This window comes from Scardinius erythrophthalmus (genome assembly GCF_964197995.2).
Source record: "Scardinius erythrophthalmus genome assembly, chromosome: 7".
Lineage (NCBI taxonomy): Eukaryota > Metazoa > Chordata > Actinopteri > Cypriniformes > Leuciscidae > Scardinius > Scardinius erythrophthalmus.
Genome location: NC_138227.1, coordinates 4,511,128 through 4,537,828, shown reverse-complemented (window position 1 = coordinate 4,537,828; position 26,701 = coordinate 4,511,128). Strand labels below are relative to the sequence as shown.

General features: G+C 35.8%; 2 protein-coding genes across 3 annotated transcripts in view; both read right to left on the bottom strand.

Annotated features, from left to right (window-relative positions):
- The window catches only part of igsf11 (immunoglobulin superfamily member 11), a 112,720-nt gene extending 92,893 nt beyond the window's left edge, over nt 1-19,827 (bottom strand). Inside the window, exon 1 of one of the 2 annotated variants that reach the window (XM_081371575.1) lies at nt 19,404-19,827. In XM_081371575.1, the coding sequence (XP_081227701.1) occupies nt 19,404-19,464 (61 nt within the window). In that variant the 5' untranslated portion in view covers nt 19,465-19,827. The remainder of the gene's footprint in view (nt 1-19,403) is intronic. The other variant, XM_081371574.1, reaches the window with a different exon arrangement.
- A 3,001-nt stretch (nt 19,828-22,828) lies between these two features.
- LOC308694196 (uncharacterized protein) lies at nt 22,829-26,302 on the bottom strand. Its single transcript, XM_081371581.1, has 4 exons — nt 26,039-26,302; nt 25,811-25,905; nt 25,267-25,455; nt 22,829-23,061 (listed from the first exon to the last, which is right to left on the bottom strand). The coding sequence occupies exons 1-4, from the start codon at nt 26,058-26,060 to the stop codon at nt 23,056-23,058; spliced, it is 312 nt and encodes a 103-aa protein (XP_081227707.1). The 5' UTR covers nt 26,061-26,302; the 3' UTR covers nt 22,829-23,055.
- Between the last annotated feature and the right edge of the window lie 399 nt (nt 26,303-26,701).

The window sequence follows — 26,701 nt, the reverse complement described above, 5'->3', positions numbered from 1 at the left end:
AATAAATGAGCTTTCCACTGATGTGTGGTTTGTTATCATGATAGGACAATATTTGGTCGAGATACAACTATTGTAAATCTGGAGTCTGAGGGCAATCCGAAACATTGAGAAAATCTCCTTTAAAGTTGTTCATTTATGTTGGCGATTGTGCAGCATTCACTCACACAAATACATGCTTTATATATTTACGGTAGGAAATTTACTAAATATCTTCATGGAACATGATCTTTACTTAATATCCTCATGATTTTTGGCATAAAAGAAAATTCTATCATTTTGACCCATACAATGTATTGTTGGCGATTGCCACAGATATACCCGTGCGACTCGAGACTGGTGACATGATCCTAAAATCGCAATAAAAAATATAAAATAAAAATAAGCACATGACAAACGGCCCCTAAAGGCAACGGCCAGCGCGTCATGAGGGCTTTCTGAGGGCCGCTGGAACAGGGAGTCCGTTGTTCCTGGGAAACTCTTCTGCAACGATGCATTCACATGCTAATAAACTGAACAAAGCACACAAGCCGTGTCTGGCTCCAGAGGCTTCGCTGGGACACCATAACCACAGAGACGGCCCTCCATTGCCAGGGAAACCGGCTCGAGGACAGAATGCCTGGCATGGTTGAGGGTTCGAGGAGAAAGACACAGTATTTACAGCGGCCAGTTTCAGGCTCGCACCAGCGCTTGATAAAAGCCACTCGAGGACGTTAAAAACAACTCTTTACTGCGGTAAAATCACTGTAATGCAAAACTTACTCCTTCCATAAACCATTTAAAAAAGTCAAAACATAAAACATATGTAGTATTGACAGTATTGAAACAGTACACTTATGCATACTACATAAAGTATATTTAAAAATATACTTTTATACACTAAAAAGTGGGCCAATTTAGTCCCGAGTAGTATTAAAACATTACACTTATAAGTATACTACTAGAACATTGATATTAGTATGCATACTACATAATGTATACTTAAAAATATACTTTTATACACTAAAAAGTGGGCCAATTTAGTCCCGAGTAGTATTAAAACATTACACTTATAAGTATACTACTAGAACATTGATATTAGTATGCATACTACATAAAGTATACTTAAAAATATACTTTTATACACTAAAAAGTGGGCCAATTTAGTCCTGAGTAGTATTGAAACAGTACACTTATAAGTATACTATTAGAACATTGATATTAGTGTGCATACTACATGAAGTATTCTTAGAAATATACTTTTATACACTTAAAAAGTGGGCCAATTTAGTCCCGAGTAGTATTGAAACCGCACACTTATAAGTATACTACTAGAACATTGATATTAGTGTGCATACTACATAAAGTATACTTACAAATTTATTTTTATACACTAAAAAAGGGCCAATTTAGTCCCGAGTAGTATTGAAACAGTACTAGAACATTGATATTAGTATGCATACTACATTAAGTATACTTAAAAATACTTTTATACACTAAAAAGTGGGCCAATTTAGTCCTGAGTAGTACTGAAACAGTACACTTATAATTATACTACTAGAACATTGATATTAGTATGCATACTACATAAAGCATACTTAAAAATACTTTTATACACTAAAAAGTGGGCCAATTTAGTCCTAAGTAACTTGAAACAGTGCACTTATAAGTATACTACTAGAACATTGATATTAGTATGCATACTACATAAAGTATACTTAAAAATACTTTTATACACTAAAAAGTGGGCCAATTTAGTCCTGAGTAGTATTGAAACAGTACACTTATAAGTATACTACTAGAAAATTGATACTAATATGCATACTACATAAAGTATACTTAAAAATATAATTGAACTTTACTTCAGTAAACTTAATAAAATGAAGTATACTTATACTTTGTAAGAGTAATCGAGTAGTAAAGTAACAGCTCATCTCACCTAAGCAACAAACAAATTGAGATTAAACTCTGGAGTGCAAACAATGCATGTTTGGATCATTAAAAAACAACTTTATCTCAACAGAAAATCTTTATTTCACAAGGTCAAAACATAAAAACATGAGACAATATGCCTTTTTACAATAGATATTGTATAGATTTCATACTAATAGAAGGAATATAGCACCCGAGACCTTAATCCTTGGTACACAATATTGTTTTTGAGTATGAATGTGTCATTTTGAGTAGAAAATTAACTCCAGATGTCACAAAATGACAAGTTAATAAACCTAACAAAAGCAATGATAAAACAGTGTAAATACAGCTGAAAACAAGTGACAAATCAACCAATCAATCAATCAATCAATCACGACTTAACTCTTTTGATAAACCATTTAGAAAAAGTCAAAACATAAAAACATGAGACAACAATCAGCTGATGCTCGTCTAATGAGAGCACACCTGCGTCTAAATCACTGATGTGAGAAAAACACAAATCCATCAGTAAAACACGAAAAAGCTTCCTGCGACAAAAGGGGACTGAGCAGGAAACAAGACGAGCTGCATGACATCACTTCCTGTTTCATTCTCAGCCCTTATACACACTTTTTCTGGCGTTGAGTTTTTAATGCAACACGATTTAATGTGATCACTTTAACATTTAATGCAGCAGCGAATAAATATTAAATGAAAATGAACTTAATTCAGATAAAATTGAATATTCTAAGTAAAAGCAAAGTGAGATAATGAATAATGAATAAACTGAAAAAGATTAAGCCGGCCAAAACTGGGGGAAAAAAAAGTTTTAGTTGGGGTTTTCTCAGGCCTCTAATGTGCATAGTGGGATTTTTACACTCCTTTATGGTCCAGCAGGTGAAAATGGTGCGTTTGCCCTTACAAAAAACACGTTTACTCAAGTGTGCCATTAGTATACTTCTTTTAAACTAAAAACAAGAGAGCATTCTTTGTCTACTTTTTATGAACTTCTCAGAAATATACTTAAAATTACACTTAAGTATACTTGACTTATACTGATAAAAAATTATATTTGTTAGATATACACTATATATTATAGTGTATTTGGCACTATAATTAAGTAATCTAAGTATACTTGTAGTTGTGTTTACTCTTGATTGAGTAGCCTATTAAATACATTTGTCACTTAGTTTTACATACTAAACTTACATTGTTTGAAAATATTGATTTATAAAGAAAATAGATATGTTTCTAATTCTGAATCTTCTGAAATCTGAATTTTTGTGTAATCCACTGGAATTTACTTCAAATCTACTAAAGTAGAGTTAAAGGTATTTGACGAATAAAAATAAAAACCTAGAAATATATATAGTGTACTTAAAGTGCAGAAAAATTATACAGTATAGATATTTAGTTCAATTCAAGAAAACGTAGTTTGATTACTGAGAGTAGCCTATAATTCAAAGTGTGCTTTCATAAACTAAAAAATGTGCTACAAGTAACTCGTAAACTATCACTATACCTATAAGTTCACTTGTATAGTTGCAGTAAAAATGGAAAACGTAGTTAGTACACATTACTTAAAAGTATACTTTTATACACTACAAAGTGGGCCAATTTAGTCCCGAGCAGTATTGCAACAGTACACTTATAAGTATACTACTAGAACATTGATATTAGTATGCATACTACATAAAGTATACCTAAAAATATACTTTTGTACACTAAAAAGTGGGCCAATTTAGTCCCGAGTATTATTGAAACAGCACACTTATAAGTATAGTACTAGAACATTGATATTAGTGTGCATACTACATAAAGTATACTTAAAAATATACTTTTATACACTAAAAAGTGGGCCAATTTAGTCCCAAGCAGTATTGAAACAGTACACTTATAAGTATAGGCTAGTACTAGAACATTGATATTAGTATGCATACTACATAAAGTATACTTAAAAATATACTTTTGTACACTAAAAAGTGGGCCAATTTAGTCCCAAGCAGTATTGAAACAGTACACTTATAAGTATAGGCTAGTACTAGAACATTGATATTAGTATGCATACTACATAAAGTATACTTAAAAATATACTTTTGTACACTAAAAAGTGGGCCAATTTAGTCCCAAGCAGTATTGAAACAGTACACTTATAAGTATAGGCTAGTACTAGAACATTGATATTAGTATGCATACTACATAAAGTATACTTAAAAATATACTTTTATACACTAAAAAGTGGGCCAATTTAGTCCCAAGCAGTATTGAAACAGTACACTTATAAGTATAGGCTAGTACTAGAACATTGATATTAGTATGCATACTACATAAAGTATACCTAAAAATATACTTTTGTACACTAAAAAGTGGGCCAATTTAGTCCCGAGTATTATTGAAACAGCACACTTATAAGTATAGGCTAGTACTAGAACATTGATATTAGTATGCATACTACATAAAGTATACTTAAAAATATACTTTTATACACTAAAAAGTGGGCCAATTTAGTCCCGAGTAGTATTGAAACAGCACACTTATAAGTATACTACTTGAACATTGATATTAGTACGCATACTACAAAAAGTATACTTTTATACACTAAAAAGTGCATACTACTCGAACATTGATATTAGTATGCATACTACATAAAGTATACTTTTATACACTAAAAAGTGGGCCAATTTAGTCCCGAGTAGTATTGAAACAGTACACTTATAAGCATACTACTCAAACATTGATATTAGTATGCATACTACATAAAGTATACTTAAAAATATACTTGAACTTTACTTCAGTAAACTTAATAAAATGAAGTATACTTATACTTTGTAAGAGTAATCGATTAGTAAAGTAACAGCTCATCTCACCTAAGCAACAAACAAATTGAGATTAAAGTCTGGAGTGCAAACAATGCATGTTTGGATCATTAAAAAACAACTTTATCTCAACAGAAAATCTTCATTTCACAAGAACACAGCAAGATCGAATCCACTTCTGCACGTCCATACGAGATTTAATATTAGCTTATCTCCAGTCTTTCTCTGTGCGCTACACACACAGACTATCAAAGAACTCAGCCTTATGCTAATGTGTAATTAATTCCTGCAGCAGTATTTAAATCAGGATTAATTATAATTGAGCTCATTTTCATCGAGTGAGGCCGTGTAATCATTTGAAGGGGAGTCGGGCTTTTATCACACTTTTCTCCGAGTCGTATTTAGAGAGCCTAATATCAGGTTTCACGCTCCGGTCGTGTGCTGTAAATGTCTGGAAGTCAGAGCTCAGGGAACGGCTGGCGTTGTTCGACGTTGTGCTTAATTGTTTAACCGGCGTGTTGAAGAGACTCGCTCATTAATAGACTAATACATGCATGAATCAGTCGCAGAGAGACATTTACATACGCATTTGTTCTTTGCAAGTGTGCAAATCACATTTAAAAGAACGTGAGAAAGTGAGGGGAAAAACTGTTGAGTCAAGGGAGATGTGAAAAAGAGGAGATATCCAGCTATTCCTAGACGGATGTGAGCTGGGAATAGAGCGAGTCCAAAAATACATCCATCACTGTTGGTTTTTACCGTAGAGAGAAACACGTGCGCTGGAGTTCAGAAGACGACTCTGGACAAGTTTTTGACAGCAAGAATCGCAATAAAAGTGCAAAGAGTCACAGGAGAACCTGTGAAACATACAGCAAAATCTGTGAGAAATAACACTTTATTTTACAGTGTCCTTGTTACATGTACTTACCATAGTAATAACAGTAAATTATGCATATTTACATGCAACTAACCCTCAACCAAACCCTAATCCTACCCTAACATGATGTTAATTAATATTACTCAGCACTTAAATATATAATTACACTGTAACAATGACACCTTAAAATAAAGTAACTGAGATCCGCTATACTTCACGTTAATGATGAGTTGGGTTTGTCAATGATGTTTATAGTCTGATGACCGACGAGAAAACAACAGCATTAATTATGTATGATGGACAGTCTGAGGAATACAGATGAAGATAAAGATCTGTCACTAACAGCATATACAGTGCAATGCATAAGTGAATACACCCATGCTAAAGTTGACTAAAAAGAGGAATAAAAAATCATATTTTGGAAATTGAACTTAATGCCTTAATTTAAAAAATTAGGGAAAATCCAACCTTTAAGGACACCAATTTTCTTTGTGAATGAATAATGTATCGTAAATAAATAAATGTTCTTTCTTAAAATACAGGGTGCATAAGTGAGTACATCCCTATGTTAAATTCCCATAGAGGCAGGCAGATTTTTATTTTTAAGTATTTTTTTTTTTTTTTTTTTGGATACTATGCATCCTGATAAAGTTCCCTTGGCCTTTGGAATTAAAATAGCTCCACATCATCACATAGCCTTCACCATACCTAGAGATTGGCATGGTTTTATTTAAGTTAGCCTAAAAGCTAGTTTGATTTGCATTGAGAGATGATCTTATGGAAAGTACCTCATGCCAATCTCTAGGTATGGTGAAGGCTATGTGATGATGTGGGGATATTTTAATTCCAAAGGCCAAGGGAACTTTATCAGGATGCATAGTATCCTAATTTTTTTTTTTTTTTTTTTAAACACTTAAAAATAAAAATCTGCCTGCCTCTATGGGAATTTAACATAGGGGTGTACTCACTTATGCACCCTGTATTTTAAGGAAGAACATTTATTTATTTACGATACATTATTCATTCACAAAGAAAATTGGTGTCCTTAAAGGTTGGATTTTTCCTAATTTTTTAAATTAAGGCATTAAGTTCAATTTCCAAAATATGATTTTTTATTCCTCTTTTTATGCAACTTTAGCATGGGTGTATTCACTTATGCATTGCACTGTATATATATATATATATATATATATATATATATATATATATTATATACACACACACATTTCCGAAGGATCATGTGACACTGAAGACTGGAGTAATGATGCTGAAAATTCAGCTTTGATCACAGGAATAAATTACACTTTACTATATATTCACATAGAAAACTTCTATTTTAAATTGTAATAATATTTCACAATATTACAGATTTTACTGTATTTTTAATCAAATAAATGCAGGCTTGATGAGCAGAACACTTAAAAATGTTCCCAACCCCAAACTTTTGTACGCTAGTGTGCACTGTGATTACTAGTTTGATGTATATCGACATAAAAGTCCATAGGAAGAGAGAACCAGATGATATAAAGACGGATGAATAGAGACTGAGAGTGCCGTCCGATATATATCAAATCCAGAAATTATCCATAATCTATAAAATCATTGCCCACTAATCTGCTCAGCTGAGCCTGTTTTAGCGGAAGATTTGGCCTGAATACACAGAGGAGCATTTCACTGTTTGACAAACTATTATCCTTATCTTACACACACACACACACACACACACACACACACACGTGTCCACTAAAGCCTCTCCAATAGCCTGAATCTACTTAAAAAAGCCTTTCTGTGCAGGCTCAAACTAATGGGTCACACAGCGATCAGTGACACTAATATCTGCTCTGTGTGTGTGTCATTAGTCCTTTCATTATCTTCTTAATGATCTCGGCTCGTACGGGTCAATTTTGGTTCAATTGTAGAGCTGGAATGTCAACGTGACGAAGAGGTGTTGTGCGTTTGATTTCAGGCGGCCCTCGTGAGGCGCTCTGCGCTGATGTGTGCGATTCAGAGGCAGAAGCGGGAGAGAATTATCTGGTAAAACGGTTGGTTTGAGATGCGTCACGTCCTACAGATGGGTTCCCGAACACATGAAGACAAATGACCTACAACTGAAACACACACACACACACATCATTCCAGACCTTTCCTGTGCTTTCACTGCAATAAACATGTCTAATAGTTTACGAAAACTTTCTTTTTTTCTGTTTAAAGAGTCATATGATGTGAGATGATATTTACAAACAAGTTAGTAAGTAGGTCAGTGAATTAGTGATGTTTTTTAGTGACTCTTTCTGCAGGTTACATTGTTTGTAAGTGATGACAAGTGATCGTTTTATTAATGATTCACTGATTCATGCATTCAAATGATTCATTCAAAAATGCTAATTCATTAAGGAACGAGATAAGCCACTGTCTTTATGAGTGAATCACTCAAATGCTTCATTCTAATACACTGATTCATTCACGAAGAAAACGAGCGAGTCAGTGAATCATTCATTCAACCGATTCATTCAAACACACTGATTCGTTCAGGAACGAAACAAGTGACTATCATTATAAGTGAGTCAGTGAATCATTCATTCTAACGATTTATTCAAATACACTGACTGATTCAGGAGCAAAACAAGTGACCATCATTACGAATGAGTCAGTGAATCATTTGTTTAACCAATTCGCTTAAACACACAGATTCATTCAGGAACTAAATAAGTTACAATTATTATGAGTGAGTCATTGAATCACTCAAACAATTTATTTTAAGTCACTGATTAATTCATGAAGAAAACAACCAACTATCAGTACGAATGAGTCATTGAATCATTCATTGAGTGAGTCAATGATTCATTTATTGAACCCATTCACTTGCTTTTATAAGGATAACGAATCTTCCGTCAGTTTAATAATCACTGCCTGTTTTTCAGCATGAAATGTCAACTAATATTATAAATTAACTACTAGACTAAGTCTGTGTTATAAAATAAACCAGTCATACTGGTGGCTATAAGCAAAATCACCCCGGCTATTCTTTCTCTTTCGAGATGAAATTAATTTCAGATATTGTATCAAGCAGACATAAAGCCTCAGCTGCAATCTCCAAACGTCTTCAGTAAGAAATGAGCCATCCGGTTCCCGCATCCCCACCATCCGTTCGTCCTGTGACAGAAGGAACAGATTGAAGAGGGAGCGACAGATCTGACAGGACAGATGAGCTTCTGCTGTTCGAGATTTCCATATGGTGGAGAGACAAATGAGAGGTATGAATCTGTCTCTGCATAAATCGAGAGGTTATTCGGATAGAAAGCTCTGACCTGCAGATGTTCAGAGATGTTCTGACTCCACCCGAACAATGCGCATGTTTAGAAGAACACTAGAAGTCTTTATGAGTGATTCATTGATTCATGCATTCAAATGATTCATTCAACAATGCTAATTCATTAAGGAAGGAGATAAGCCACTGTCTTTATGAGTCTCTGAATCACGCGAATGCTTCATTTTAACACACTGATTCATTCAGGAACGAAACAAGTGAGTCAGTGAATCATTCATTCAAACAATTCGTTCAAATAAACTGATTCATTCAGGAACGAAACAAGTGAGTCAGTGAATCATTCATTCAACCAATTCGTTCAAACACACCGATTCATTCAGGAACGAAACAAGTGACTATCATTCACAAGTCAGTCAATAAATCATACATTCAACTGATTTGTTTAAATGCAATTGATTCATTCGGGAACTAAATAAGTCACCATAGCTGCGTCCGAAATCGCATACTCTCAAGAGTAGGTACTTATTGTGGCAGATGTTCAGAGATGTTCTGACTCCACCCGAACATACAAGTGTGTGTTTAGAAGAACACTTAAAAGGGCCTCTTAAAGTGCTTCTACTGAAGAAATGACCTTGGTAATCTCATGTGTTTTCCCTGAAGAGATCCAAACAATGCCTCAAACTGTGCTCACTTTGCCAATATACCAAAATCTGCAATCACAAGTCAGAGATTTCGTTATGAACTCAAACACATCTTATACGATTCTTCCAAGACAACCCTCTATAATGCGAGTACATTTCACTCAGGGCGACTAAATAAGGTCTATCATTAGCCATTGGCTAATAAATTCTTAGATTTTACTCGCCAATGTGTGTGTGTGTGTGTGTGTTAGATGCTGAGGATAAGTTTAGCATATATTTTCACTCGTTGTACACTGACTGAGCGCTTGAGAGTTTCCCTGAATTCGCTCTCCGTCTGTACTAGTATTTCAAATTCACATTGACGTACCGTAAACTCTAGTGTGAAGGCGCATGACTGGCCTTCGCGTTTCTCACACACACAAAGAGAGAGACAGAGCGAGAGTCTTACATACCACGCAAAATCGACCCTCTACATGTAAACCATATTCTTGTTTGTATTTTTCGTGTTCATCTGGAATTATTCATATATTATATGAATTATTGATATATTATCATTATTAGTAGTAGAATTAGTAGTAAAATTATTATCTTTTAATAATAATTACTATTATGAATTACTATTACTTTTTTTAACACTATTACAGTAACACTGAATGACCAACATTATCTTAAGCACCACCACCAGTCCTAAGTTCAGTTAAAATGACAAATATGCATGCATGCATGATTATCAAGTTTTAGTTCTAATTACTAAAGTTATATCATTAAATAATGCTTGATTATCATAATATCATAATATAATGCTTGATTGACTGAGTGTACATTTAGATATTTAAAAAGCTGTGCCATTTTACAAAGATAAGATGATCTGGTGGAATTATATATATATATATAATATGAAAGAAATGTATTGTAATGTATATTCTATTGCCAAGGTGTGTGTGTAGAGGGTTGCAAGTCAAGCTCCTGTAAAAGCTCAGACACGCGCGTGCCCACCTGCACTAACGATCTATTTAAACCAGTAACAGCTATTGATTAGATCTCGACTGTAACAGTGTTCATGTTAACTGCCCACAGCAAGTGCTCTCTGTGGTCAGATATTGATTCCCAGTGATGAAGAGAGAAGGTGTAAATACTAAAGCAAGACGAGCAGAAAATGACCCTGTTCTTTGCTCAGCGTCGCCGTACATCTGCTGTTATTTTACAGCTCACAGAAACACAGCCAGTGAAGAGCTGGAACATGACCTTTAGTGACTTGAAATAGATTGAATGTTTATTTAAGAAGCCACAATCTTCAGAGAAAAGGTTCTATATGGAATCTTCAGGGTTCCGTCAGGCGCTTCATTAATAGAGCCTTCCAGATACTTTTATTGATTTAGTTTTCATTAATTAATTTAATTATTATTATTTTATTTTTTTCATTTTAATTAAATTTTATGAATTAAACAGCTTGTAAACACGCCCTATCACTAGAAAATGTTTAAATAACACATTAAACATGAACGTAAGCAATTGTTTAAGACATATTTAAGACTCATGTAGAACCTTTTTGGTATAAAGAGTTCTTTAAAAACTGAACCCTAGAGTTTTATATAGAACCACATTGAAAAAAAATTCTAAGCGCGTTGAATTGTTCTGTGAATTTATATGAACATCACAACCAAGGTATTTTGTTGAAAAGAATTATTGGTATCAGAAGTTGACATTGTTTCAGAAAATTCTGATATTAGAACTACATGTTTTTGGTATTGTGTAGAGTAAAGTAACAACTTTACAGGTCAGTTTTGATTTAAAAAAAAAAAACAGTTTTATAAAATTATAAACTTCACATTTGAGCCTAATAAACAATTAATTGGCCTGAACAAAAATGGGAGACGTCCTAAATTAAAATGCATATTTTATCGATTTGCACAAATCACATGAACTATAGCCATATTTAAATATCAGAACAGTTTGCATGTAAGTACAATCCCTAACATTGTGGAAAAATCACTCATATATTTTGTTTAGAACATGTAAAAATCTTGTTGGCTTTTATCCAAAGGTGAGTTGTTGTTGTTGTTGTTGTTGTTTTACTGCAAATCCTCTAAAGAAGGATTTTTTTTTTCTTCATATCCAATTTAAAAAAAACACAGAGAAAAAATTGGACATTAATGGCGGTTGCAAACGAGAAAATGAGAAACGAGATAGAAAGGACCTTCATCTTTGTTCTGAATTGCTGGACTGCGGTGCTAGCAGCATTACAGCACACACACTATTACTAAAGACAACACACACCTCTGACCTATTGATTTATATCAGCCTCTGCAATCACAACCACAGAATCACTCCTGACTGCAAACAGTATCTGGAGTGTGTGTGTGTGTGTGTGTGTGTGTGTGTGTGTGTGTGTGTGTGTGTGTGTGTGTGTGTGTGTGTGTGTGTGTGTGTGTGTGTGTGTGTGTGTGTGTGTGTGTTTTCTTGCACACAGAATATTTTCACTTGCTTAACTCAAATCTAAAATGGAATCAAATGCAGAAATGCGAAAAAGCTTTTCAGAGTTTTAGTGTCAGTACTACATTAAACTACTATATATAATGTTGAATATGATGTATAATAATGCAGTGGGGGAATATGTGTGTGTCCTGATAATGCCAAGTGTCTTTTGTTACCAGTAAAAGTGGCCGACATTATTGTAAATATATCTAGTCAGTGACAGAGATCAAGCATATTCATCTACAATAATTCAGTATTTTCAGCTTCAGAATCATGAATATTGTTATTCTGGCGTCTCTATTGTCGGTTCATTGGGTTTCAGCATCAAGTCCAAGACTATTCACTTACACACACAATGAAACACCAAATTTAACTTTAATCAAAAAAAATCAAAATTAATTTTAATCAACAGTTCATTTTTTGTTAACCTTTTATCATGTGTGACCCTGGACCACAAAACCAGTCACATGGGTAAATTTATTGAAATTGAGCTTTATACATAATCATAGAGCTGAATATATAAGCTTTCCATTGATGTATGGTTTGTTATGATCGGACAATATTTGGTCGAGATACAACTATTGTAAATCTGGAATCTGAGGGAGCAAAAAAATCTAAACATTGAGAAAATCTCCTTTAAAGTTGTTCATTTATGTTGGCGATTGTGCTGCATTCACTCACACAAATACATGTTTTATATATTTACAGTAGGAAATGTACAAAATATCTTTATGGAACATGATCTTTACGTAATATCCTAATGATTTTTGGTATAAAAGAAAAATCGATCATTTTGACCCATATGTATTGCCGTGCGACATGTGACTGCTTTTGTGATCCAGAGTCACATACGCTTGAAAGTATCGCGATAATATCGTATCGTGAGTTCAGTATCGTGATATGTATCGAATCCTGACATAATTATAATTGTTTTCAAACATTTTCCCCAATCTCTTCACTGGTCTTCCATTGTTCAGACAAACAGATAATCGGGTCCCAAAAGGCAAATGCAGCTGTGTCCTCAAACACACAGATCAGTGTTTAATTTCAGTCACATCTAGGGGATTCCAACCTACAAATGGATTATTATTTTGTCTCTGCATATTAAGACCGCGTTTATAAGACATCGTGCAAAAAAAATTTTGCACTGTCACGTTGTCAATGTTTCAAATATTTAGATAAAGCTTCCATCGTCCAACATTCTTAATCCTCTGGAATTACAGGAATTCCATAAGCTGAGTGATGTCACAGACAGATGTCTCGGAAAGACGTCTTGGATATCCGTCTCTGAGAACAAACACTGCTTCACTATTATCAGATGTTCACTCTTAGAAATAAAAGGATCCAAAATGCCAAAGAAGAACCATTTTTTGGTGGCTAGTTCCTATAACTAGCAAGCAATTTTGCAATTAAAAGACGTCTAATAGCCGTTTAATAGCTTAATTGTGACTACAGATTGACCATGTCATGAATATCTTGGGAACATGATGGGATATCAAACATCTCATGGGCTACCATGGCCAAAACTACGATGAATCAGTTTTGACGATAAGTGGGCTAATTAGCATAGAACATGTCAAAGAAATGAAACCAAACGCCCACTGTTGACTTACATGGTGGAATATCATATATCTAGCAAGTTATTTTGGCAAAAACGACATGTAACCAAATTCAGGGTTATTTTGGCTGGAAGTGGGTTACCCAGTGCAAAAACCCCCCAACTGAAAGGCTCTTTGGGGAACCAAAAATGCTTCTTATCGCATCACTACGAAAACAAAACCCATTTTTGTAAGCCTTATTAGAAGTAGAAGAGAGTTTTCCACGAGAACTTTGCCTTGAAACAGACTTGAATCTCTGTCGACTCTAACAGTTTAGTCTGAGACCAGGTTGTACACCTGGAGGAGACATAAAAGTTCAAAGGAAGAAGAAGAGGGAAAAGAATAAAGCGCTCACTGAATATCTGAGTCTCTGATCGGCCCGGTTCCTGAAAGAACAGGTTTCTTTAAAAGACGCGACTCAAAGGAGAAGTGTTCTCATCTCCAGAGAGAGCTACTCCACTCCAAAGCCAGTTCATTTACAGACATCACAAATATTAATCATTGTGTTATAAAAACAGATCATTGCGTCCTATTTCTTTTGCTATCCACAATCCTTTTTTTTTTTCACCATTTTTGGAGGCTAGTTCCCATTTACACCCAGGGCCCTATTTTAACGATCTGAAACTAAAGTATCAAACGCGCAACGCAAGTAACTTTGTGGGCGGACCTCGACCTCGACCCTGACGCAAATCTAAAATGTGTTGGTCTGAAGTCGCTTCATCACTCATAGGTGTGGTTTGGGCGTAACGTTAAATAAACCAATCAGAGCGACATCTCACATTCCTTTAAGAGCAGGCATGCTTGTTCCATGGCGGATTGCTATTATAACGGCGGATTTGCAGGAGTGGTTCACAGCCGAGGAGACCGACCTTCTCGTCAGGGCCGTAAAACACAGAGAAGAGACATTGGGGATGGAGAAACACACCCAGATTAGCTTCGGTTAAACAGGCGTATGATAATTTGGGTAAATGTGTAAGCTAGATTTATGCCTATTTTTTCACATCTTCATGGACACAACAATGATTTCCCTCGTGTGGTAATATTTTCCCTGGTAATTATGTATGGTTTGCAAAAATGGGAACTGCTGCGTCTGTCTGTAGATGAGAGAAGCAAAGTGTATGTGCGTTGTGCACACGCTACATTATGGCCAAGCATGCGCTCTTAAAATAGCATCTGAACACGCCTCTGACTTTAGACGAGGTTTCTCCTGGTCTGTGCCGGAACTGTTTTCTGAAACTGCAAAATAGCACCAGGGAACGTTTGCGCCGGAACACGCCTCCTCTTTGCGCTGAACCGCCCGGGAGCACAGGTTCATTCCCTAATTTACCGACGTGCGTCTGTGGAGGGAAAAGTCCGCTGTGCGTCTGTAAAATAGGAATGAAACATGCGTCGTGTACAAAGTCAATTGCGCTGGGAGCAAGATAGGGCCCCCAGTGTGAAAACCCCAACTGAGAGGCTCGGTGGAGAACCAAAAAATGCTACTTTTATCGCGTCACTACGAAAACTTAACCCATTTTTGTAACCCTTTTTAGAGGTAGAAGAGCACTTTTCATAGTGCCATCAGAAATATTAATCATTGCGTCCTATTTCTTTTGCTATCCACAATCTTTTTTGGGTCACGACCCACCGGTTGAGAAGCCCTGAACTAGCCAGAGGTGTTTTAGCTGGACTCTGGTGAGATGTGTGTGTCGTGGTTAGACCTTTATCCCACCGCTAACCTCACTTCTCATGAAGGTGACTCTCCATCTCGCTCAAAAATCTCCTATCATTTATTTATTCCTCATCTCCAAACGCAAGGATGGCAGGCGTCCTATCCCGTCTCTCTCTCTCTCTCAGGCACTTTGCTAGCGGTCCCAATGGTCGTTTAATTTTTGAGCGGATATTTTTAGCTGAAGATAATCGAGGTGGAAACTTCCATCTGTCCTCTGCATATTCCAGCTGCTCCGCTTTTCAGCGGGAAAAAGGAAATCAAGGGAAAAAGCATCATCTCGACCCCTCGCTTTTGTTCAAACACAAAAGAATAAGGGGGAAGTTCACTAAATTATATATTTTTTTAAATATGGCTACATTTGTAGCTTAGTGCCAAAAAAGTGACTAAAGAAAGAAACTTTCTTTATGTTTAAGTTGATAAGATCGCTGCATATTTAAATAGTTCCTAATCAAGAGATGCTCTAGTCACTGTTGTTATTGTTAACTAAAGAAAAACTTTTTTGTTATTAGAAAAAGCTGAAATAAAATAAAATACAATTTTAGAATAAACTTGGTTAACTGAAAAAATATATATATGTAATTATAATTACCAAAACTGAAATAAAATAAATTAAACCTAAATAGAATAAAAATTATAAAAGCACCTAACAACATTATTAAAACTTCAAATTAAATATAAAAAAAAGCTAATCAAATATATTAATAAATATTGTAATCGTATATACAAAATAATACTAACACTATTTCCCACAATGTCTGACCAATGAACTTTTCTAGTAACTATTTTGATTTACTTAAACTTGAAGTTTCTTAAAAAATAATTGTATAGAAACTGCACTCAGAAAAACAGTTTACACCATATTATTCGCCATAGAAATTTCCAACAGATTTTATGACTGGAAATCGCAATTACATATATTAAATAAAATATATTTACATTACAATAAAAAACGAAAAAAATATGCATTGTGGAAAAAAATCTAACCTAATTTTGACCTGACCAACTTTCTTCCTATCCTTGAGAAAACGATCTGCACAGTTTATATATATATATATATATATATATATAAAAATCCATTTTATATGTAAATTCAGTTTTGGTTTGATTTCTAAGTGAAGCTGCATTCGGCTTCGGATGAACTTTAATATGCAGAATTGATCTGTTCGCTGGTGTGGCTCCTGAACCCCGAGGCAGAGCGATACTCAAGCAGAGAGAAACCTCTCTCTCTCTCTCTCTCTCTCTCTCTCTCTCCTTCAAAACACTGAACCAAATCATTCATTTCAGCTCTGATGACGACTTGGTCAGTTGGAAGTACATAACTCTGTCTCTATCGATCCATCTACTTTTCTTTGTAAAGTTCGGTGTGGCATGTTCATTTTTTCCTCTCATGCCCTCAAGGTGCCTTCATGCTCCCTGGCCATTTCCTAATGGCAGAAGATGCAGTATTAATGACCGAAGATCCGGCGATCATGTGCAAGGACGTGTCTCTAAACTGACAGTGACAGCGGCGAACACAGCGAACTCAGGAACACCGAATATAAAGACAACCCAGTTTCCCGACAACAGCATCCATAACGCCACGGCCTCTGTGGGATACAAACACAGGGTTTAACCTGAACCCGACCCGTCGGCCAGGCTCTCACGACACTTTACAACCGCGTTTAAAGTGAACCTCACTCAGAACAGAACTAAACACCTGGAAGTGCTCTGTAAATGGATCCTGCAGCAGAGATGACAACATTGCGTATCTGCTCAGAGGATGTACCAGCAAATGCTATCACAAACATGCATGTATTAATGAGACACGTCTGGATAGATGTACACATGCAGGGCTGTTATCTCATCGGCTTAACGTCTGCATGCTTTACACACACAGAGAGAGAGAGAGAGAGAGAGAGAAACTATGTTATGTGGAGGTTAAATTAGGCCAGTGTACGGTACAGAACAATTACAAATGTCTCTATTCCTCATGTGAGCAAGAATAAGCATCATCGCTAGGGATGCACAGATATTCACATTTTGGCCATACCGATAATTCTTTATATTTGAAGGCCGATAACCGATATATTGGCCAAATATAAAAATCCAAATTTTTATATCATTTTTGGAGCCTGAATACAAAAATAAAAGTCTCATTATTAAATCCATTGTCCCAAACACAATTATAATAATGCTCTCGTTATGATTTTATGTAGCCGATATGAAAGACCTTTTAGAAGTGATTTTAATCATATTTCAAGCAATTTTAAAACCATCATGTTGAACAGTACGCATATTAAGTGTCTCAGTTGACGGAAATAATACATTATTTATCGGCTTTAATATATCGGCCAAATTTTCTTATCGGGCCGATAATGATAACATTAAAAATTATCATTTATCGGCCGATATCGATACGGTGGCCGATATATCGTGCATCCCTAACCATCGCTTAGTCAACTAGATCAACAAAATAAATACTGTATATATATATATATATGTATATATGAAACGTTTATATTTATAATCACTCCCTCTTATAATCTCCTGCGCAATATTAGGTTATTATGTAAAAACTGAATTTCTCTTTAATAGCATCTAATAAGTGTTCAAAAATGCTTACTATATAATAAGTAAATCCTGTGCAAACAATAGCAGACGGTCGCAAGAAACGTGTTTGACAACAGTACACTTTTTTTATACTTTTAATCAGTCAAAATCAATAAAAAAATGTTGACCTAATAATCATATTTTGTTCCTATCCTTGAGAAAACAATCTGCAAAGTTAATTTAAGAAATGCATCTTTATGCCAATTCAATTTGGTTTGATTTTGAAAGGAAGGGACAGACAAAGAGTGCATGTAAAAAAATATATAGGTTACACTTTATTTTAAGGTGTTCGTGTTACAGTGTAATTATACATTGAAGTACTGAATAATAACTACATGTACTTACTATTAGGGCTAGTTGCATGTAATTTATAGTCATTACAATAGTAATTACTTTAAATTAAAATAAAGTGTTACCAAAGTTGCTTGCACTTCTTGTCGCTGCGCTGAATGCAACTTCGGTTCATAATCAAGCCAAACTGAATTAAAAATAGGCTAAACGTTGCAGATCGTTTTCTCACGCACACTATAGAGTAGGGATGAATGCATATTCAGACACGGACAATGTTTTGCATAAATTAAACTGCTCTGGATCACCAAATGATCTTGAAATTCCCCCAAAAAACAAGAAAAAATAAAGGAACGCCACTTTTGCACAACAGATGCATCCTAAATGACACAATCCCGGAGTATATGACTGGAGTTTGACAGTATTTGGGTGATACCTGTGTGCATATGTCATGTGGGCCAACATTTGCACATCACCCCAATTCCACAGAGGATGGTACAGTGAAAGTGTGTGTGTGTGTGTACGTGCATCTGACTGTCAGAGAGCGTCACGTGGAGCAGTGCTCTTCATAATCTGGTTGGATTACGGCTCTCAGACCTGCGCCGTCTGGCCCGTCCGTGAGTCCTCGGCCACCATGTATCCGCTTCATGTCCATCATGACCCACTCACAATTTCACAGCATCCAGCTTTGTGTTGTTCGGATCACACACACACACACACACACACACACACACACAGAACAGCTGCACTTTGCGTGCCACAAAAAATGCATGCAATCAAACCCCAGCAGTGTGTGTCAGTGAGTGTGTAAGACCTTGAAAACCACTGAAAACCATTGAAAGCCACTGAAAGTCAGGTTGTGAGGATTATGGGAAATGTGGTGTGTATCACATCTTCACATGACAGTTGTCAAACTTTCTCTAACATCTTTCAAATGTTGAACTGCTCCCAAGACCTTCTTTATATATATATTAAACTCTTCCTTTTTAATATGCAAATGTGTCATTAAAAAAAAAAATGTCTACAAATGTATAAAACTTTAAAAGATCATCGCCCTCTAAGACCTTGTTTACATTCCTAGTAAATGCAGGACTTTGTGACGTCACGCGCGCGCACACAGCAGCAACTAACTAGTACACAAAACAATTTGCGGCACTAAATAATACATGAAAAAGTAAATAAAACAAAATGTATGCGTTTTATAGTTTGGTTTTTAAATAAATAAAATAATAATAAATAATAAAACTTACCATTCACACAAAAGAAGACCAGCCAAGCAATCCATAGATCAGAATTATGAAATTTCAGCATTTTTTCTGAGGGAAAGTCGTCGTGTTACGAAGTTCAAAGTCAATTAAATTTTCTCCACAGTTTGTCCATTAAAACCGAATTCATGAATGAAGTCTAAAGCATGTTTGGAATATTTCAACGATGACATAGAAAGCTAAGAAGAAGGAAAAACTAACACAATGAAATCGGCGTCGCGTAAAATTCCCTCAGAGAACTCGATGGATGCGCGTGAATGCGCCCGGTTCGGTCGGTACCGAAGGCTCCGGTTCTGTTCTTCAGCTCAACACGGAGGTGTGTTCACATGCCGTTCACGGAGAACCGGATAAACGTGCACCGGACCCGTGAGATGCCATGACCGACGCCGCTGCCGCCTCTCTCCACTCTGATTGAGAAATCTGACTGACTGACTGACTAACTGACTACTGGCCTGTTGCCTAGAGACCGCTGACGCCACTCGACGCGCGAGGTAACTGTGCCCTCCACTGGCGCGAAAAGGAGGCGGCGCGCACGCACGCACGCACGCAAGGCGCGTCAGGTGCGCGCAGGAGTGATGCGAACGGGACTTCTCACTCTCAGTGTGAATGGCTTTGATTGTTGTTAAATTAACCTGTTTATGTTTTTTGTATCATTTTATCATTTTAATTTTGACATTATTTGGCCCATTTATAAAAAAAATACTACTGAGGAACTTTTAAAGTGTCCTTTTAAAATGTTTTACTACCTTATATATATATATATATATATATATATATATATATATATATATATATATATATATATATATATATATATTGTAGGCTATTGTATTTACATGACACCCTACTTTTACAAACAATTCCAATTTAACAAGTTTTAAGGATAATTACTTTTTCTAAAAAAAAAAAACAACAACAACAACAACAACAAAAACAAATGTATTATGTATTAATATTGTATTATGTATTAGTATTAATATTAATAATGCGTTATTATGGTATTCAGTCATCACACTCTCAATGCAGTCAAAGAAAAACATTCAATAAATTCAATAAAAAATCAATAAAACACACCTGTCTACAGTACTGTATAGCTATAGTTTTTGCACACACACACACACACACACACACACACACACACACACACACACACACACACACACACACAGACACACACACACACACACACACACACACACACACACACACACACACACACACACACACACTCAAACACACTCACTCACACACACACACACTCTCTCTCACACACACAGACTCACAAACACACAGACAGACACACACACACACACACACACACACACACACACACACACAGAGAGAGACTCACACATACACACACACACACACACACACACACACACACACACACACACACAAACACACACACACACACACACACACACACACACACACACACACACACACAGAGAGACTCACACATACACACACACACACACACACACACACACACACACACACACACACAAACACACTCTCACACACATATACACACACTCTCTCTCTCTCACACACAGACTCACACACACACAGACACACACACACACACACACACACAGAGAGACTCACACATACACACACACACACACACACACACACACACACACACACACACACACACACACAGACACACACACACACACACACACACACACACACACACACACACACACACACACACACACACACACACACACACACACACACACACACACACACACACACACTAACCTGACCCCTAAACCTACCCATCACACACAACTTGCTGCATTTTTACATTTAAAAAAAAAAAAAAACTTTTTAAAAACCACTTTATTTTATTTTTTACCAGATTTACAAATGAGGACGTCCCTAAAGGGAAGTTTTGGGAGATTTTGTCAGGTTTTGGTCACTTCTGGGTACAAATTTGTCCCCAAAATAGGTACACACACACACACACACACACACACACACACACACACACACACACACACACACACATTGGTCCATCTTCTCTGCTGCAGTTTCTGCTGATGTTCAGATCTCGGACCCCCAACATCTCAAACTGCACAAACAAGCCAACAAACTTTTCTCCTGATTAAACCTTCAGCATTTTCAGTGTGTTTGATGAAATATGCAAGCAGAAGATTGACAGGGTGTGTGTGGCTGAACACACGAAACAAACACTTTACATTCATCCTGCCGGCGTTTGGCACAGAATAAGAGAAAGAGCTCGTCTGATGGACAGAGAGACATTTCTCTCTCTTTCACACACACACACACACACACACACACACACACACACACACACACACACACACACACACTCTCTCTCTTCAGCCTCTGGGCAGCGATCGCCCTGTTCTCTTATCTCTGGCACACAGTTGTGTTTGGAAGCTCCAGCGTTTCATCTCTGCTGTTCAGATGAATTATCTGCATGTGTCGTGCTCAAACACACACCAATAACCAAACAAACCGTGCTCAAACAAGACAGATCTGTGCTAAAACCTTCACAAATGAACCAGGCATTTGCATAAACACACTGTTTGGACTAAGACATTGCAGTGCTGGGTATCTGATCACCGAGTTTGAGGATTTTCATGGTGAGTCTTCTTTAATCTGTCTAAGTTATTAGATAAAGTCCTATTGTGGTTATATACACTCCCAGTCAAACGTTTTGGGAAGATTTTTAATGTTTTTAAAAGAAGTCTCTTCTGCATTTATTGGATTCAAAATACCAAAAAAATTGGCCAAAATCTATTTTAATATATTTAAAAGTGTCATTTATTCCTGTGATTCAGCATCATTACTCCAGTCTTCAGTGTCACATGATCCTTCAGAAATCAGTCTAATATGATGATTTGATGATCAAGAAACATTTATGATTATTATCAGTGTTGAAAACATTTTTATTTCCGGATTCTTTAATGAATAGAAAGTTCAAAAGAACAGTATTTATTTGAAATAGAAGTCTTTTGTAACATTAAATCCTGCAGTTCAAAAGTTTGGGGTCAGAAAAAAATAAAATAAATTAATACTTTTATTCATCAAGGATTAATTAAATTGATCAAAAGAGACAGGAAAGACATTTATAATGTTACTAAAGGCTGTTCTTTTGAACTTTCTATTCATCAAAAAATCCTGAAAATACTTTTAAAAACATCCTATCGATCCAAAACTTTTGACTGGTAGTGTATCAATGTGCTAAGGCTAACTCACGCTGAGTGTATTTGATGTTCTTCTGTACGGTTCAGGAGTTTTTGTGCATTATAAAGTCACATTCTCCACACACACAGTTCACTGATCAAATATAAGCTACACTTAAACATCAAACCAATAATAGCCAACAAACACTGAAAGTTATATAAAACAAAATGGATGAAAACAAGTTTCAGACACTAGAATTTATTAAACCAGCAAACAATTTTACACAAAATACAGTACAAAACTCTGTTTTATCCCAGTGTTTCATTATAGGCAACATTGAATATGTAAGTAGCGCCACCTTGTGGAGGTGTGGAATTACAGCTCTTCATCTGCATCTTACAGAAACATCCTATTATAAAGAATTTGATATTTTGTTTCTGGAGGTATCTGATGAATCTTCAGTCTTGCTTTAGTCCTACAAAAAAAGAGACAAACATCAACATTCAGATTATTAAAAGTCCTTCAAATTAAACATACATGTAGGAAAATGTTTGGATATTATTTGTCCAACAGTTCAATGTCACACTCTTCAGTTCGACACAAGAGGAGATGAAAGGCGAAACGTCAGAGCTTCTGCTTTACATTTAAATTAAAGGAAGTGGATGGTGATTTAAAGTGTGATCATGTTTTGCAAACTTGCAATTTTAATATTTATTCCGATGCAGAGTCTTTCCCCATAGACTTCCATTGTAAGTGTATTCAATGTAAACACATTTTTTTTCTATAAATGCATATCGATTACAATATCTGAATATGGTATACAATATGTAAAATACATGGTAAAAGTGTCATTGGATGCATTTCATGATGGGTGCAGTATTTATTATTTATTTATATGTCTGCTGCGGCGTTCGAGATCATCTGTAGTCAACTGTTTTACAGCACACCCCCCACCCCCCCACACGTGTATTTGGGACATGGTGTAATACTGAGAATTTCAGACTCAATATTCACTGCAAGAGTTTGATCTTCAGAACTGGACAGTTTTTCTCTCTATAGTAATATAATAATTAGTGCTGTAAATATCGATCTAACAAAAGTTTGTAAACATATAATATAAATGTATGTGTGTGTTTATGTACACTGAACAAAATTATAAACGCAACACTTTTGTTTTTGCCCACATTTTTCATGAGCTGAACTCAAAGATGTAAGACTTTTTCTATGTGCACAAAAGGCCTATTTCTCTCAAATATTGTTCACAAGTCTGTCTAAATCTTTGTTAGTGAGCACTTCTCCTTTGCCGAGATAATTCGTCCACCTCACAGGTGTGGCATATCAAGATGCTGATTAGACAGCATGATTATTGCACAGGTGTGCCTTAGGCTGCCCACAATAAAAGCCACTCTAAAATGTGCAGTTTTATCACACAGCGCAATGCCACAGATGTCGCAAGTTTTGAGGGAGTGTGCGATTGGCATGCAGACTGCAGGAATGCCCACCAGAGCTGTTGCCCGTGAATTGAATGTTCATTTCTCTACCATAAGCCGTCGACAAAGGCGTTTCAGAGAATTTGGCAGTACATCCAACCGGCATCACAAAGGCAAAAACAAAAGTGTTGCATTTATAATTTTGTTCAGTGTATAATATATATTATATATAATATACAAAAGTTTGTAAAAAATGTATTATAAAAAAAAAATATATATATATATATTATAATACATTTTTTACAAACTTTGTAAGATGCGATTTATCGATTTTACAGCACTTATATATATATATATATATATTTATATATAAAATTATATTATATCCTTCGGGAATATTATATTATATCCTTTGGAAATATTATATTATTATTATTATTATTATTATTATTATATATTTAGTTCTGTATCGATTTTATGTTAGATGCGATTATTCGATTTTACAGCACTAAATATAATAGAATATAATAATGCAGTGTGAATAAACCCTTCATTTCGTATGAAGGAAGACCTTTGACCCTCTTTATGTTCCTTAGTGTTTTTTATATTCTTTGGCAAAATGTGATTGAAATTTAAGCTGCACAATTACAATCACAAACTCCACCTGCATTAGTAAAGACATTGTTAAGTGTGACTAAATACTTTAGGAGCCACTGCATATGACGTTTCATAATCAAATCAGCAAAGCTGCTCGTATATACATTTACTTACAGCTTGTTTCATTCAAATCTATACTCACAAAACAGGTTAAGCATATTTGTCAGTGTGTTTACTCACAGATCTCATCTTTCTCTGTGTGTGTGTCTGAATAAAGGTTATTTAGGAAACTATGTGGGTGTGTGTCAGAATGTGTGATATCTGTGCGATAAGTGACGTAACTGCTGGAATGTTGTGTGGGAACCAATCACAGCAAATCTTTCCAGGAGACCCTGAAGAGTAAAAGCACCCGCCCTAGATAGTGCATCTACGGTTTACTGTCGTATTAGTGGACCACGCCTCAAATCAACCTGTTTTACCAGCCCAACCCTGATGACTTTGGCCATTGTGTCTTTCTGCAGTCTGTCCACTGAGTTCATTCATTGCAGATAAATGGAAAACAAGTCACTCCCAAATTCCCAATCCTAACTTTGCTCTTTATAGCAATACCTGTGTGCATTAATACAGCATTTAAAGTTAGTTAAAAAGATTACCGAATCACTGGAGGAGGACTTGTGGCCGTCCTTCTTCTTGTGATCCTTGTCCTTCTTCTTCTTCTTGTCTTTGTCTTTATGTTCTCCTTTGTCCTTGTGTTTGTCTTTGTCTTTATGTTCTCCTTTGTCTTTGTCTTTATGTTCTCCTTTGTGCTTGTCCTTGTCTTTATCCTTACCCTTGGAATCACTCTGAGACAAAATGTAAAATAATATTACTGAATAAAACCAATGGCATTCTCATAAACCAGCATTTACATCCATTACTGCACGCCATACTGCTCATATTTCATATTTAATAAGGAAGTTGGTGCGGCTTTTGTTCAAATTCTTAATATCTATAACACTATTTCCATATGTAAAGTTTGTAACTGATGTTCAGTATCAACACTTCCCTTGTCCTGTGTGTTGTATAACACGAGGAAATGTGATTTCTGTCATATTTAACTCATAACGACATCATCAACACTACAATCACAACACACATATCTCTTGTGGATACTGGCGTTTCGATGGATTCAGATTGTTATAAATAAACGTGTTTTACCTTGTCTTTGCTTTTGTCTTTATCCTTCTTTCCAAACCCGAAGATTCCCTCCACCTGTTTTCCCTCAGACTTTTTCACCTCGTCATCTCCAACAGCTGGGAAAAAAAGAGAAAGAGTGGATAAAAAAACATTAGTTTCACTCTGAAATCATTAGAAATAGGCTACCTATATTCAACTAGTGCTTCTTAATCAAAGTTAAAACGTTAAAGGAGCTGTGCAGCATTTTACCAGCGTTCAGATCGAAGTCCATGATGCAGCAGCTGAGTTATTACACTCTCTGATCGACGTTTAGGAAAGATCTGCGCATCAGCTGAGAGATACGCAGTTGCAAAATAATAAAAAGATATGCGGTCTCATGAATATTAATTAGGTAGCATGACGTCAGCTCAGTCCGAATGTCTGATTGGCTGGAATGCAGAAGGTAAGCGAGTTAGTCAGCGAATGGAACGATCCTTCAATGCGGAAGCATTCGGTCATGCATATTAATTAGGTGGTGTGATTGGGCCATTAAATTGCATATTCATTAGTTAAACGTTAGTAATTGTCGCGTACAGGTGTCCGAGTCAGGTGTGTGTTTACGGAAGTATCTGTTTCGGCTCATAAAGCCACGCATTTTATCTGGTAATATATTCAGACATGAGAAACACAAGTGCCAGCTTTATGTGTCTTATTATGTTGGTTTAGTTAGTATAATGCTTTTGTTAAAGTCCCCATGAAATCAAAATTGACCCTATTTACTTTGTTAGCGAAAATTACTAGTCTTGTGGTGAACAATTAATCCGTGCAAGAAAATATTTAAAAAAAAAATTTTTTACCATGGTAATCTTTAATCAAAATCTGAAAATGCCCCTCCCCTCTGCATTGGAGGACCTTCTCTGATGACGTAGGTTT

Coding starts and splice junctions, on each gene's coding strand:
- LOC308694196 (XM_081371581.1), bottom strand. CDS start 26,060: ATGGACTTCGATCTGAACGCTG. Junction 25,906..26,038: donor GGACTTCGATCTGAACGCTG/GTAAAATGCTGC, acceptor TTTTTTTCCCAG/CTGTTGGAGATGACGAGGTG. Junction 25,456..25,810: donor AAGACAAAAGCAAAGACAAG/GTAAAACACGTT, acceptor ATTTTGTCTCAG/AGTGATTCCAAGGGTAAGGA.